Raw genomic sequence first — 16115 nt, 5'->3', positions numbered from 1 at the left:
GTAGCACATGTACAGTAAATATTTATTGACCGATTGCCTAACCCTGCAGAGATATTCAATAAATATTTATTGAGTAATTATCAACAAAAATTTATTGATACAGTATGTATACAATAAATAGGTATTGGCTAATGACTTCCTGTACGCCTCTAGAGAAGGTGAGTTGGTAAGAAAAACTCTTGGTAGGCTGGTAGTTATTTGTAAGGCTAATTTATTTACCTCAGAGGTGTCTTTTATGTGCTGTCTTAGGAATCAAGGAAAATTTCACAGTTTCTGGTAGAAAAACCCTGAACAAACTACCAGAGGCCACCCTCTGGAAAGTAGACTGGTTTGATAGAAGTGCAGATCCTTATAACGATTATGTACCAGCTTGCCAGAGGTCAAATCTCACCATTGCACAGACTGGTGGCTCACGTTCCTAGCTTTGAACCCCACTTGGTCTCCAGTGTTGCCAAGGGGATACTTTTGTGCTTCCCCCACTGCTCCTTCCCTTGTTCTCAGCAATCACTATTTGAATCTTCTCCAGTCTTCCAACCTCTGGTTGATGTACCCAACCCCTTCCAACTTCAGACAGATAATCTTGCTTCCCACTTCCCTGAGAACATGAAAGAAGTCAAAAGGGAACACCCTTCTCTGCCCCAGCAACAAACCTGCACTTGAACTCACTACACTTCTTAAACTGTATTTCTTGACTTCCCTCTTCCCTAGGCTCCTTAGTTCCCCAGTGCATTGGGATTTTTCTCTAACACTGGTTCTCGCTTCCAGCCACCTGGGGAGTTTTTTTAAAAAATACTGATGCCAAGGTTCCCCCCGGCCCCAGATCCAGAGACTCTGATTTGCTTGGTTCAGGTGCAGCACCGGCCGGCATGGGAACTCTTCAAAGGTACCTCATGACTCTGACGCCCAGCAAAGTTTAGGAACCACCCACCTCGAGGTCCATCCTCCAGGCACTTAGTAAACTCCTCCTTATCCACGGTCCCTATTTAAATGGCCCCTCCTGGAGGAAGTCTTCCCTGGCCCCAAAGGATACAGGGTGCCCTCCGTGCTCCAGCCATCGAGTTCACTTGCTCATCTCCCTCCATAAGGGCAGAGACTAGGGCCTGGCCTGTAGCAGGAGTCTCTAGAATGTTTGTTGAAAAAATGAAAGTGTGAAAGCAAACATCTGCACACCACCTAGCCAGGGACAGACGCAGCAGCGACACAGAAAGATGTCCGCAGGGACTGACCTCGTCCAGTGAGAACCTTCTAGAACCTCTCCAGCTGTGACTCCTGCAGCCCTACCTTGGGCCATGGGCTTCCTCTTTGCCCTGCAAAGGGCCTCTCATGCATGATATTCTAAAGCCACCTAAAGCAATTTTACACCAAGCCCTGCCTGCAGAGAACAGAATGTCAATCCCCTTAGCTCATTTTGCCGAGGGGCGGGGGGGGGCCTTGGTGTGTAAAATTTCTCTCTCTCTTTTGTAACGTGTGTCTGTCCACACACACACACACACACACACACACACACACACGCACACTTAGGGAGCTATAATTAAGATACATTAAATTGATCTCACAGGTCATAAGTGTTCAGTTCAGTGATTTTTGACAATTGTCGCATTCATGTAACCACCACTCAGAACAAGACGTACAGCTTTTCCTTCACCCCTAAAGTTCCCTCATGCCTCCGCCAATCAATACCGTCCCCCCAGCCCACACAGAGGCACCACTGTTCTGATTCCTCTCACCGTGGATTGGTTTTCCCTGTTCTAGAATGTCATATAATGGAATTACACAGAATGCATACTTTTGTGTTTGGCGGTCTTTGCTCAGCATCATGGTTTTGAGACCCATCCCTGTCGCTGTGTGAGTTGATGGTTCATTCCTTTTTGTTGAAGAACGAGTCAGTGGTATGAACATGCCACAATTTGGTTATATACCATTGACAGACATTGTCGTTGTTTCCAGTTTTGGGATGTTATGGGTAAGGATGCTACGAACATCGTTGTTCCAGCCTTCTGTGGACAAACACTTTCATTTCTCTTGGGTAAATACTAGGAGTGGAATTGCTGGGCCATAGGGCAAGGGTCCTTTTCAGTTGATGAGAAACTTCCAAACAGTTCTCCAAAGTGGCTGTGTCATTTCATATGCCCTACAAGAGTTTTTGAGAGTTTTGGTTGATCCAGAGGCTCACCAATGTTTGCCGTAGTCATTCTTTTCATTTTAACCATTCTAGTGAGTGTAACATGGTATCTTGTGTAGTTTTAATTTGCATTTTCCTAATGACAGTGCTTGGCTCCTAACCGAAAGGTGGGTGGTTTGAAACCACCAGCAGCTCTGTTGGTAGAAAGATGTGGCAGTCTGCTTCCATAAAGATTTACAGCCTTGGAAACCCTATGGGGCAGTTCTACTATGTCCTATAGGGTCACTATGAGTTGGAATCGACTCGACGCAGACGGTTTGGGGTTTTTTGGTCACCAAAGAAGATATATAGATAGCCAACAAGCACACAAATAGGTATTCAGCGTCATCATTAAACCCACTGCCAGTGAGTCGATCCTGACTCATAGTGACCCTGTAGGACAGAGCAGAACTGCCACGTAGAGTTGCCAAAGAGCACCTGGTGGAGTCAAACTGCCAACCTTTTGTCTTTTTTTTTTTTAACTGAACTTTAGCTGAAGGTTTACAGAACAAACTAGTTTCTCATCAAGCAATTAGTACATACATTGTTCTATGACATTGGTTAACAGCCCCCCGACGTGTCAACACTCTCCCTTTTCAACCCTGGATTCCTTATTACCAGCTTTCCTGTTCCCTCCTGCCGTCCAGTCCCTGCCCCAGGGCTGATGCACCCCTTTAGTCTTGTTTTGTTCCATGGGCCTATTCAATTTTTGGCTGAAGAGTGAACCTCACGAGTGGCCTCATTACTGAGCTAAAAGGGTGTCTAGAGGCCATACTCTCAGGGTTTCTCCAGTCTCTGTCAAGCCAGCAAATCTGGTCTTTCTTTTTGAGTTAGAATTTTGTTCTACATTTTTCTCCAGCTCTGTCCGGAACCCTCTATTGTGATCCCTGTCAGAGAAGCTGCTGACCTTTTGGTTAGCAGCTGTAGCTCTTAGCCACTACGCCACCAGGGTTTTATGTTCAAATCTTTTTCCCACTTTTTATTGAGTTTTATTGGGTTACACATATCTTTACTGTTGATATGTAGTAGTTCTTTCTATATTCTGAATGTATTCTAGCCCTTGATCAGGTATCCTGAATATTTTGTGAATATTTTTTCCCAGTCTGTGGCTTGCCTGTTTATATTGTTAATAATGTCATTTTATGAGCATCTGTTTTTTATTTTGATGAAGTCTTGTCTTTTTTTTCCTTTTGGGGTTTGTGCTTTTTGTGTTCCCCAAGAAATTTTTGCCTATTTTGAGGTGGCAAAAATATTGTACTATATTTTCTCCTGGAAGCATTTTGCTTCTGGTTTTTATGTTTAGGGATATGACCAATCTCACGTTAACAAGAAGGGCCTACAACAGCTGGAGTGCTCGGTGAGGGTGGCCAGTACTGGAGCCTGACAGGTGACCAAAGAGGGGAAAGAGCACCCTCCTGGCAGGGCCTGGTTGGCAGCTTTACCACTGGGTTCTTCCCTGTTTTGCTTAAAAGGGGCCTCATGGGTTGGTGGACCCCACAGTCCTGAATCCACATTCTTCCTGTCCAGCTTCCTTAGCTGTGAGCATTCAGGCATGTCCTCTTTTGGAGACTCAGTTTCCTCAGCTCCAAAATGGGCATAATTCCTGCTTTGTGGTCTTGTTGGAAGTTTAGCAACAAAAATAAGCATTGAGGCTAGATGAACCCCCAAAACTATTGCCCCGAGAGAGTCTTTAAGCCTTAAACCAAAACTATCCCCTGAAGCCTTTGAACCAAAAAATAGCTTACCTTGTTAGTGAAGTATATCTGCTTTGAGCATTATGCTCTTTTAAAGAATTATCTATGAGAGATGAATAGACAATGGCAACTCAGAAGGTTGGATGGGAACCTTAGGACGCAGTAGGTTTATGATAGTTGTGGTGAAATAATTCGGAAAAGGGTAGCGAGAATGGTAGCACAACGTGAAGAATATAACCAATGTCACTGCATTGTACATGTAGAAATTGTTGGAGTGGTTATTACTTTGGTTGTGTATACTTTCACCCAAAAAAAAAAAAAAAGTAACTCCATATTCAGTGAATACTGGATTATGGGCCAAATAATCAAGAGGTCCTAAGATTTCCTATTTTGGGTAAATCACTCCAGTAAATATCATTTTCTGGGGGAAAAAAAGGATAGTCATTGAGCCCTGGCCAGAGACCAAGTACTTCCCATGCATTGACCCATTGAATCTTCAGAGTTCTCTATGAGGTATGTGTACTATTAGCATTCCATTTTACAGATGAGAAAACAGAGGCATGGAGAGGTTAAGTGACTTGCCCAAGGTCCCAAAGCTAGGATGTCACTGAGCTGGGCTTTGAACTTGGGCAGTCACACTGCACAGTTCTTACTTGTACCCATAACTCTAAACTGCCTCATTGTGTGTGTGTGTTCAGTACAGTAAAACCTGCAAAATCCAGAACCTGTGTAAAGCAGAAACCTGTCAGAGAAGGCAAACGCAAATACATAATAGGGAGTGATAGAGAAGTGGTAAGACTGCACCCTGTCAAAGGCAGAAAACTGTAATATAAACGAGCATTTATATGTGAGGTTGATAGTGCCTTGTATCCCAGCTACTTCACATGCAAGTGCTCCTGATTGTTGGGTTATTAACAGAACCCACCCAGGTGGGCTCTACAGAGGTGACTGTGTGGCTAAGCCTCTCCTACTTCTGTCCTGAGCTTCCTGGGGAGATGATAATTCTTGGCCACCCAGCCTTACGCCAGGGCACATTGCAGACAGTCGGGCAGTAATTTCCCATGACCAGGACCCCGCACTGGTGTCAGCTTCCCTCGTTGAGCCTTTGCCTCGGCCACTGTGCAGCACACCAGCCACTGTTCTTAGTGAAAGCAAACACCCATCTGGTTAAACCAACAGCGTCCTGTTATTCAGAGCTCGTAAAACCCAGGAGCTCAAAGCCACTTTATGATGTGCCAGAATTGGGGCAGGAGGGAAGCAGTGGGGAAACCATTTCGCAGGGGCCACCTCATGTGAGCTGGAGCCGAGGGTCAAGGCGTCACCTACCAGTGAGACTGGGCCCTCAGGGCGGCTTTAAAATGGCGGCCCCTGGCTTGGTTCGAACACAACAGGGTCTGTGGTTTGGATGGTTTGGATTCTCCAAATGATTGGAAGGCACACGGGGGTGGGTAAGCACAGGGCTAGGGGCCCACTGGGCTTCCTGAGAGCCTTCCTTGGGTCCTGGCGGTGTCACCCCAATTAGCAGCCATAGGTGATGGAGGTTGCATCAGAGAGGGTGGAGAAGTAGGCCCCCAGGAGGCTACTTTTGGTTGCTGTTTGCTTCCTCTTTCAAAGGCTAATTGGATTTGTTTGCTTTGCCACTGGGCCCTCTGAGGGTGCCTGGGCCTCCCTTGGAGCAGCTCCGCCACCCTCAGGTGGCCTTCTTAGTGTAGGACCTGGCCCTCAAGCCAAGGTGTGTAACAGGTCACCTGGAAAGATTGTTAAAATGCAAATGTTGGGCTTCCCGTAAGAGATTTGGGGGCAGGAGGCCTGTGGGCCTGAGCTGGGCTTCTGCATTTTTATTAAGTGCCCCTTCCACTCCCCCCACACCCACCGGCATAACCCACGCACCTGCGTTATGGTTCAGGATCCACCAAGAAGAGTAGTGACAAGAAGAGGTGATATGTGTAGCCACGTGGCCAATGTCAGTAGATAGACTACATAGCATAGCATTACCGTAAGACAAAAACACCTAGCCCCTGCTTAGTGCATGCTCTAGAAACCACAGCCTTTACATCACTCACCTTGCTGGCCAGTATTTATGAACTCACCCATTTAATCCTCACAGCAGCCTGAGAGGTGGGACTGTTAACAGCCCCATTTTACAGATGAGGAAGCTGAGGTTTAGAGCTGCAAAGCCCTTCACAAGGATCACCCTCTGGGGAACTTGAGCTGGAACCCAGGTCTGTCTAATATGATAGCTGGAGCCTTAACGCGGTCAGGTGCTGCCCTCACCTAAGCTGAGTTCTGAGCTTCTGTCTCCTCCTTTGTAAAACAGCACTAACGCTGTCTTCCTTGTTGCTGTTGTTGTCGGTACATTGGAGTCAGTTCCAACTCATAGCCAACCTGTAGGACAGAGAACTGCCCCATCGGGGTTTCTTAGCCGTAATCTTTAAGGGAGCAGATGGTCAGGTCATTCTCCCACGGAGCAGCTGGGTGGGCTAGAACGGCCAACCTTTTAGTTAGCAGCTAGTCACTTAACCACTGCGCCACCAGGGCCCCTTTCCTTGCTGCTCCACTGTTGTAATTTAAAGGTTTAATAAGATAAAAAAATGAGAACATGTTTAGAAAATAACTGAGCAAGAAAGAAAAGGTGGCATTTTGAAGGTTAACGACGGTAAAGGTGGCAGTTTCTTGAGCTGTTACTGTTGCTGGGCCCAGGCTAAGAGTTGTGTCTCACGGCAGACATTTCACCAACTGTGTATCGACCAGTCCACGTGGTTACACACAGGACCTCCTGTACTGCGTGCAGCAGGGCCACAAGGACCAGTGTTGTTATGATTGTGTAGACGAGGCGTCTGTGCCTCGGAGGTGAAGTGACTGGAGCAATGTCATACAGCAGCGAGGTGGCAGAGATGGGACTCCAACCACAGCTTTCCCACTCCAGCACCCAAGCAGTAGGTGCCCATGCCGTTACACCTGGCTGTCACACCTGGCTGTCACCTGTTGGGATCATCTGAGGATTGTTGAAAAACAAAATACGTGCTAGAGTCCTACCCTCAACCAGTTAAGTCAGAATCTCTAGGACAGAGGTTCTCAACAGGTCTGGGCGCCCGCCCCCCGCCCAACTGTCCCCTGGGGACATTAGACAATATCTAGACACATTTTTGGTTGTCACAATTGGGGAGGGGTGTGCAATTAGCATATAGTGTATAGAGGCCAGGGATGAAGTTAAACATCCTACACTACACAGATGTGACCCCACAACAAAGAGTTCAAAGCTAGTTCCTGTAAACTTGAATCCAACCCATGGCAACCCCGTGTGTGTCAGAGTAGAATTGTGCTCCATAGGGTTTCCGGTGGCTGGTTTTTCAGAAGATCACCAGGCCTTTCTTCCGAGGCACCTCTGAGGAGACTCAAACTGCCAACCTTTCAGTTAGCAGCCAAGCACAGTAACCATTTGTGCCACTCAGGGACTCGTAACAAAGGATGACCCGGCCCCAAATGTTCCGAGGTTGAGAATTAGGACCTGGGTGCTGGTGTTTTTTAAACTCCCCAAGGGATGCTAATGTGCTAGGACTGAGCTGTGATGGGAAAGCAGTGCCTCTCAAAATCCACACCAAAACCTGTTGCCATCAAGTCAGTTCGCATTACCGTGACTCTGCAGGGCAGAGCAGAACTGCCCCATAGGGTTTCCAAGGCTGCAAGCTTTAGGGGAGCAAAAAGCCACATCTTTCTCCCATGGAGTAGCTGATGGGTTTGAACTGCCTACCTGTTGGTTTGCAGCCGAGTGCTTAATTACTGCACTACCAGGGCTCCTTCTCAAACTGGATAAACCCAGTGCCCGGTGCCGTCAAGTCGATTCCGACTCATAGCGACCCTATAGGGCAGAGTAGAACTGCCCCATAGAGTTTCCAGGGAGTGCCTGGCAGATTTCAACTGCCGACCCTTTGGTTAGCAGCCGTAGCACTTAGCCACTATGCCACCAGGGTTTCCTCAAACTGGATAGTGCCTGAGAATTACCGGGGATCTTGTAGAAATGCAGATTCAGGTTCAGTAGGGCAGGGTGGGGCCTGACAGTCTGCATTTCTAACCGCTCTGTTAGGTGCTGATGCTTCTGGTCCACAGACCGCCCTTTGAGTAGCAAGACTGAAGTCTGGACGAAAGCGTACAGAAGGCCGGGCTGGACTCTGATGCTCTCTCCTTTCTATCTTTAAATTTTCATGAAAAAGGAATAGTTTTCCTAGTTTTTGCTTAGTGGGCCATACAAACTCGGCAAAGGGCTGATAGCTAAAACTGGGAGGCTTTGAAGGGGGACCAGTGAAGTTGCCTCAGGAAACAGAGGAGTTGTGTTCACAGCAATGCACAGTGGTTCATAGAGCAGCCACCAGGGCAGCTCCCACCCAGCCAAAGGCTCCGCTGGCCATGTCCAGTCCCCGGCTTGGCTTGCTGCCAGTCCCTGGCCGGCTCCCCCTGTGGTGATGACTCAGGCTTCCCACCTGTAAAATGGGAGGGGATGGCTCTTGCCAAAAGCTCCCAACTGCTCAGCTGCCCCTCAGCTTCATCAAAGGCACATCTTAAAAGCCAGGGACCTCCCTTTCCAGGTGACGTGGCTGTTGTTTTTTCACTACTTATAAATCTCCATTTGTGGCAGCTCAATTAGTAAGTCATCACAAAACTCCAGTATTGAAAGAAGGGATTAATACCACAGGCCATGTGGGAGACATTAGCAGCTTCTGTGTAGTGGCCGTTTTAATGCATACTCTTAGCCAGCAGCCCCTTGGACCAGCGGTTGGCAGGCTGGTCTCTGGGGCAGAGAGAGCTTAGGCCGAGCCAGGACAGGGAAATTGTCAGTGGGGTTGTCATGAGTCTTCAGGTGGTACTTTCAAAGTGAAGAAGTATCTGGAAGCATCTGGCCAGCCCACAACAGACTCCTTAAGTGTTGCCAAGTGCAGTGTTCACAGAAGGAGCTGTTTGGATGTGGCCCCAGCAGCTCTGGGGTGATGGAGGAAGATGCTCGGCTGCCTGGAGGCACAGGCAGGCCTGGAGGGAAGGGTTAGGTTTGGACCTTGGCTTCATGTGGCTGCAGCTCGGCTTCCGGATGGGGAGGTTCATGAGAAGGCCTGGCCCTTGGCCCAGCTCCCCAGGCTTTGGGAGGAACCCCAGGAACCCCAGATGACTCACCCGGGGGACACCCAGCCTCTTTAGCCCACGCTTCGAAGGTGGGGCCTGCATGTAGATCACCAAGGTCTCACATGGTGGCTGGGCCCTGCTTCCCACCCTGCCCAGAGAAGGCAGCTGGGAGAGGGTCTTCATTCTTTCCTACAGCCTGCCTTCTGGAAGAATTGGTGGCTGGCTGGAGTGGCTAAGAGATTGGGCTGTGAAGTTGGACAACCCTGCTTTTAAGGATTCATAGCTAAGCCTCACCGGCCTTGGTACATGACCTTCACAAGGAGGTCATGACCTGCACCAGTCAGTGACCCGACTTCTCTTAGCCTCTGTTTTTTCCCCAAATGCCAATAATTTTAATACTTCCTTTCTTGGAGGGTTGCTGTTAGCATTCACGTCTCAACATGGCACTCAATATAGGCCTGAGCCATCCCTCCCTCATTCACTCATTGTATCTATAAATGTAGATAGAGATATATATGGAGATACATGGAGCCCTGGTGGCACAGCGGTCAGGTGTTCAGCTGCTAGCCACAAGGTTGGCAGTTCAAATCCACCAGCCACGCTCCTTGGAAAAACTATGAGGCAGTTCTACTCTGTCCTGTAGGGTCTTTATGAGTCAAAATCGATTCAGTGGCAGCAGGTTATATCGGGATGTATAAATACGTCAAGATATATATCAAAAAATAGACATGTATCAAGATATATAGCTATATAAAGATGTGTCTGTGTATAGAGAGATATAGCTGTATCGAGATTATTGGTGTTTAGAGATATATAACTATATAGGTATGTCTATCAAGATATACAATTATATTGAGACGTATTTATGTACTGAATTATTTATCTATCTATCATCTACCTACCTACCTATCTCAGGCACCTTCTGCTAAGTCCTATGCACTGTGCCCAGCCCTGGACTCTCACCAGCAGACAAAGCCAAGCCCCTCCCTCCTGGGGCTTACCTTATGAGGGGAGAGAGGGAAGACACACAAACCAATAAAAGCCCTACATAATGTATCCCAAAGTGAGAAGCTCTATAAGAACAGTGAGGCAAGGTAAAGTAGGATAAAGGAGAGAGAAGAGATGGGGGGTAGGTAATGCTGTTTTAACTGGGGGCTGAGGTGGTTCTGGGAAGTCTGTCTGAGGAGGCGATGTTTGCATAGAAACTGGCTAGAAGTGAGGGAGAGAGTCAGGGATGTAATAGAGGTAGAACTTTCCAAGCTGAGTGAGCAGCAAGTGCAAATTCTTGAAGGTAAGAGTGTGTTGGGTGTGTTTGAGAGGCAATGAGGAGGCCAGAAGAATCGAAAGCAGTTCCAGGGGTCAGGTCAGAGAGGTGATGGAACAGGTCATGGGTGTCTTGAAGACCATGTTAAGGATCGTGAATGAATTGCAGATAAATGTGTCTGAAGCTTTCAGGAACAGGTCTTAAAGTTTTAGTGCTCAATTCGTTTAAGTTTTTTGACATCTAACTTAGGAAGAGAGAGTATGCCCTGACAAGGAAAACATGAAAAAACTGGTTTTCCCATTCCCTTTATTAAAAAAAATAGAGCAAGCATCAAATGCTGGTTACCACTATTCCTCCCTATAAGGAGAGGATCTGTGCCTTGATTCATGAAAATGAAGCATGCTGTTCAAGGAGAATTCACCCCAGTGATGGAGGATGCTTTCTCAAGAATGCACATTTGTAGAGTCACAGGTCATCAGGGGGTGCTGGGTCTATACTGGCAATGACAACAGAGTGATAAAGGTGGGCAGAGCATATTGTGAGCTGGGTTGGAATATCACATCACCATGAAACAAACTGTTTCTTTCCAAGAAGGCCAGAGGTCTCCTTTTTTCACAGGACTTCTCTTTTTCTCCCCCTCAGCCCAGCGTTCTGCCCACGAGCTGCCCATGGTTGAAAGACAAGACATTGACAGCTGCCTGGTCTACGGGGGCCAGCAGATGATCCTCACGGGACAGAACTTCACGGCCGAGTCCAAAGTCGTGTTTACTGAGAAGACCACAGGTCAGGCAGCCTTCAGGCTCTCATTCTTGTACTCTGAGGCTATACAAAAGTAAGCATATTTTTCTCCTAAACAACATTGACTTGGGCGATAGATCCCATTGCATGGAGTTTTATACCCTGCTCTTTTTACTCACTGTGAGACACTTTCTGAGCCTTTGGTGATTATGATGGTGACTAGTCCACCCTGGTAAGAATGATCCAGAATGTATCTTTACTGATCCTACGTTGTTTTGTGGGATGTTAAGGTTGTTCCCCCTCCCCACTCTTTTTTCTTAAATTATTTTTTCATGTAGAGAAGCTATCTTTTTGCTATTATCAAGAAGGGAGACTGAACAGCACAGTGATTAAGTGTAGATATTCTGGCTCTGCTACTTGCTTGCTCTGTGGTCTTAAACACCAGTCACCTAACCTCTCTGCACCTCTGTTTCCTCATGTATGGCATGAAGATAACAAAAATTCTTAGCTCATAGTGTGATCACCAAGGTTTAATGAGTTAATAATGTTAAGTAATTATTACAGCACCGGATACATCATAAGCATTCAGTAACCATTGGCTACTTACATATTTTTTTTATGATAAATAGTGCTGTAATTACCCTTCTTATTAATCACTTTTTTTAAAACCCTACAATTAACTTTTAGGGTTAATTAATTAATCTTATCATACGTGAATCTCTATGTGTATCTTTTTTATTTAGGGTTGATTCCTAACTGAAATTTTTGATAGTCATTTTTAAGGTTTTAAATATATATCACTAAAGTGGCTGGTGGATTCGAACTGCCAGCCTTTTGGTTAGCAGCCAAGCCCTTAACCACAGAGCCACCAGGGCTCCAAAATTATCTTCTAGGAATCTGTAAATTGACTGTTGCCTCAATACCACGTCATTAATCACTCTACTCCCAGAAGCACCATTTAAAAAACAGTCTTTGCTGAATTGATACTTTTTCACTTTGCATTTCTTTGCTGCAAGAGGTTTAATGGTTTTTGTTAGCCGTTTGTCTTCTTTCTTCCATGCGCTGCCTGTTAATGTCCTTTGCCAGTGGGGACATGGTGAAAAGATAATTACCTGAAGTAGGAAAAACAACGAAGTTATGCAATTATTTGATAGATGGCTGCTAGGCCTAGGTTTTTTTTTTCTCTCTTTCCATTTTTTTCCTAGCAGATGTGATCAGTAGGTTGATTCAGAGGGAGTGGTGATATTTGCCTGTTTGCTTACTGTCCTGAGGCTGGTTCAGTTACTAACAGGCAGGCTGTCCGGTTGTAAGGTTCGTGCACGGCACAAGGGCACTTCCTCTGAAGGATGCCATTCAGATTGGATACATCATCGATTTGCAGGTGTACTAAGATGGTTTCTGACAGGTGGAAGCAGAGTGTCTTGGGGAGGGGACGCTTCATCCCAGTTCACACAAAGGCTTCTCCAGGGTTGGCCTGGCCGTGTGACCAGGCTTTGGGAACTGCTTTCTCACACTTCGAAAGCTTGCTGGGAGGCAGAATTTATTTTGAAAAGGTTCGATGAAGCCGTTGGCAGCAAAAAGGCATTAACTGAGACCAAGGCGGTGGGGAATGGAGAAAATGGCTGGGTTTGGGAGCGGCTTAGAAGGCGGAAGGGCCTGTCATTGAGTGTTTGATGGCTGGGGTGCTGCTGTGAGGGACTAGGAGTACAGAGCGGGGGGGCCAGCCCGGCTTCCCAACTCAGCTCTGCAGCTCACCTGTGGCGTCACCTGCGGAAGGTCGTCTTCCCCTGTCCCCATCTGAAAAACAGGAACAATGGTAGCACCTACCCCACCAGGGGAGCCCTGATGGCACAGTGGTTTAAAGCTCGGCTCCTAACCAAAAGGTCAGCAGTTCAAATCCACCATCTGTTCCTTGGAAACCTTATGGGGCAGTTCTGCTCTCCCCATAGGGTTGCTATGAGTCAGAATCGACTTGATGATCATGTTTTTTTTTTTTACCCTTCCAGGAGAGGTTTGAATGTGTTGAGGCAAGTAGAACTGTGCTCTGTAGCGAATACAGTAACACCTGTGAAAAACGAAACCTGTGTGAGGTAGAAACCTGTCAGAAAAGGAAAACTGAGGTATTTTCCACTGAAGCAAGTGATAGAAGAGTGGTAAGACTGTACCCTGTCAAAGGCAGAAAACTTGTGAGATCTGGAAAAACAAGGCAGTCCCGTTGAGTTCCAGCTCTCAGAGGTTTTAGTGCACTGTTTGTAGTTGTTACTTCTTAGGGTTAAGGTGGAAACCCCGGTGGCATAGTGATTAAGAGTTTGGCTGCTAACCAAAAGGTTGGCAGTTCAAATCCACCAGGCGCTCCTTGGAAACCCTGTGGGGCAGTTCTGCTCTGTTCTATAGGGTCATTATGAGTTGGAATCTAATCGATAGCAATGGAGTTGGGTTAGGGTTAAGGCCTAAGTGTGGTGTAATGGATCCAAAGGCCGTGCCCCTTTTTAAGGGTCTTGATGCATTTGGGGGGAGGCTTCTTTTTCAGCTGGGGAAACATTAAAAAAATACTCTCTACGGCAAGAATTTGGTGTGCTTTCACGAAAGGCAGAGAGCAAACCGATGTGGCTGGAGTAGAGGCCGGTGAACCCTGGGAGGTATATTTGGATGAGCAGCCAGGGTCCAGAATAGAGTGGTCTCCCAGTGCCACATAGAGACATGGGCTGTGTTTGGTCTGTACATGGGAAAGGTAATAGGGAGTCATCGTGGGTTCTTGAGTAAGGGAGTGGCACAAAATGTCAGTGACCAACTAAGCATAGCCTCTCTTGCTTTGATGCATCTCCAGTACCAGGAAACGAGCCTGCTGGCTGTCTGAAGAAGCATATGGCTTCAAAGTGCCTTATTGGCAGAGGGGAAAATGCTAATAAGATACACTTGCCATTATAACTTATCTTCACAGTGCTGCTTTGAAGACTTTTTCATATGAATTTCCTATGAATAATTCCATATGCATGTGAATCGCCCTCTCAGCATCTCCAGGCCGCTCTGGATTAAAGACGTTTTTGTCCTCTGGTGGAAGAGATTTGGCTTCAGTGGCCAGCCTCACCGCGCCGCACCGCCCCTCCCGCCCCGCCTCTCGGGTTGGGAAATGACACTTGAAAGAGAGAGCTGGGCCCACAGTGTGACTGCCCAGATTAATCTGACCCTAAAGTCATTAAGCAGATAAGGAAGATGGCCAAGTGTCTCATGGGTTCGAAAGGCCGATAGTGATGGAGCGCTCAGACCACAGGGCCCGGGTCTAAATATCTTGTCTCTCACGTCCAGAGCGGCAGTGTTTCCATAGCAGGCTGGTGGAACGAGAAGGGAAAGGTTCAGAGGTCGAGTCCTACCGAGTTCTTTGTGGAGTTAGGAGCCAGTCGGCCCTCAACCCACTTGGGAGTGCACTCACTTTTGAAGCTACCCAAGGGTGTCAGTGAAGTGTTTTTGAGTAAATGCATGGACACTGAATGAACAAATGAACCAATGAGCAGCATTTTTTCTTTAGCTTCTCCTCTTGATCTCAGAAGGGATTTCACATGCTCACCTCCTGAAGAGAGGAAAGCAGAGCCTGTTTCATCTTTGAAAAGTTGAGTGTTAAACAAAGAGTAATAATAAGACCTCCCTGTTACTGAATACCATCTCTGGAGGGCCCTCTGCCAGCCCCTGTGCACACAGAGTCTTATCAAACCCTCCTGGCATCTGTGGGAGGCAGGCAGATCATGTCCAGCATTGTCCCATTGTCCGCAGGCCTCAGTTTTCCCCTCTGTAAAATGGAGATAACAGTCCTTTCCTCCTACAGTTAAATGTAGACATGAGAAGTGTGTGCTTAGCGTGTAGTAGGTGCTCATTGAATGTTAGTTATTGTTACGTTCTCTCCAACATTTTCAATTCTTGGGTTCTTAGCATAGTCAGTATTTATCTGGCACATGCTGCCCCAGGTGCTGTGCTGGGCAGGCATTGGGAGGCCGTCCACAGTGGTGGCTACAAGCACAGCCTCTGAGGTCGAGTCGCCTGGGTTTGAATCCCTGGCCTGCCAGTTAGGAGCTGTGTCACACTGGGCAAGTCGCCTCACCTCTCTGAGACAGCATTTCTTCTTTTATAAGATACAGATTATGGTAGTATCTACTTCTCTTGGAGAAGGAGCTCTGGTAGTGCAGTGGTTAGGTCCTCAGCTGCTAACAGAAAGGTTGGCAGTTGGAACCCACCCAACAGCAGCTCAGGAGAAAGACCTCTGGTGATCTGCTCCCGTAAAGACTACAGCCTAGATAATCCTGTGGGGCAGTTCTGCTCTGTCAGATGGAGTTGCTGTGAGTCGAGAATTGACTTGATACACTTAACAACAATAGCTCCTCTGGGGAAAGTGGGCAGATTAAATGAGATCATCATATGGGTTAGGCTCTTAGCTTAGGGCTTGGCACATGGTAAATGCTCATTTAGTTAGCATCTATTATCAGTACCATTCCTTGTAGCTGTGGAAGGAGAGAGATGAGTAAGATTGTATCTCATGCAACCAGGAGACATTAAAAACAATTAATAACAATACAACCTGTGCCAGGCCTTGTTAGAAGCACTTTGTATGTATTAACTAATTTGATTCCTCATGATAGCCCTATAAGGTGGGTTACTGTTCTCGTGGTTTTACTGATGAGAAACAGCACAGAGGGGTTAAGTGACTTAGTGAAGATCACACAGCTGGTAAATGGCAGTGCTGGGATTGGACCCCAGGCAGCCTGACTCCAGAGTCTGCACCTTCCACCCTTAGCTGCCTTACTGTGAAAAAGCTTAGAACCAGGTTATTTTGCCTGAAGACCCTTCAGCTGCTCCGAGCTACTGACTGGAACCCATGACACTTGAATTCCCAGTGGACTACTGGGGTCAAGAGGATCCATTTCAACCCTTTCATGCCCAGCTAAAGAATACTGAGCAAATGCAGTTGCTGGGTGCATGACAACAGACAAGCAGTGGGACGAGAGATGCCCCTGAGTCCCCAAGAAGAGGTGGGCTTCCCTGGGTGAATGTCTGGCTCCCAGGAGCTCTGACAGAAGGGGGCTTGCGTGGGGTTTGCCAGGAGCTGGTCCTGCTCTTTTGACCCCAAGGACTCACCACCCAGCCTGGGGCTGCCTTC

General features: G+C 47.1%; 1 protein-coding gene across 5 annotated transcripts in view; it reads left to right on the top strand.

Moving 5' to 3' along the window:
* NFATC2 (nuclear factor of activated T cells 2) overlaps positions 1-16115 on the top strand; it is a 187350-nt gene that overhangs the window by 79831 nt on the left and 91404 nt on the right. For all 5 annotated transcript variants that reach the window (XM_064276220.1, XM_010599436.3, XM_010599437.3 and 2 more), the window contains exon 6: positions 10874-11014. In XM_064276220.1, coding sequence (XP_064132290.1) covers positions 10874-11014 — 141 coding nt within the window. The remainder of the gene's footprint in view (positions 1-10873; positions 11015-16115) is intronic.

This window comes from Loxodonta africana, chromosome 24 (assembly GCF_030014295.1).
Source record: "Loxodonta africana isolate mLoxAfr1 chromosome 24, mLoxAfr1.hap2, whole genome shotgun sequence".
NCBI classification, from domain to species: Eukaryota; Metazoa; Chordata; class Mammalia; order Proboscidea; family Elephantidae; genus Loxodonta; species Loxodonta africana.
Note: the sequence above shows the minus strand (reverse complement) of the source record. Positions and strands in the feature narration are given on the sequence as shown.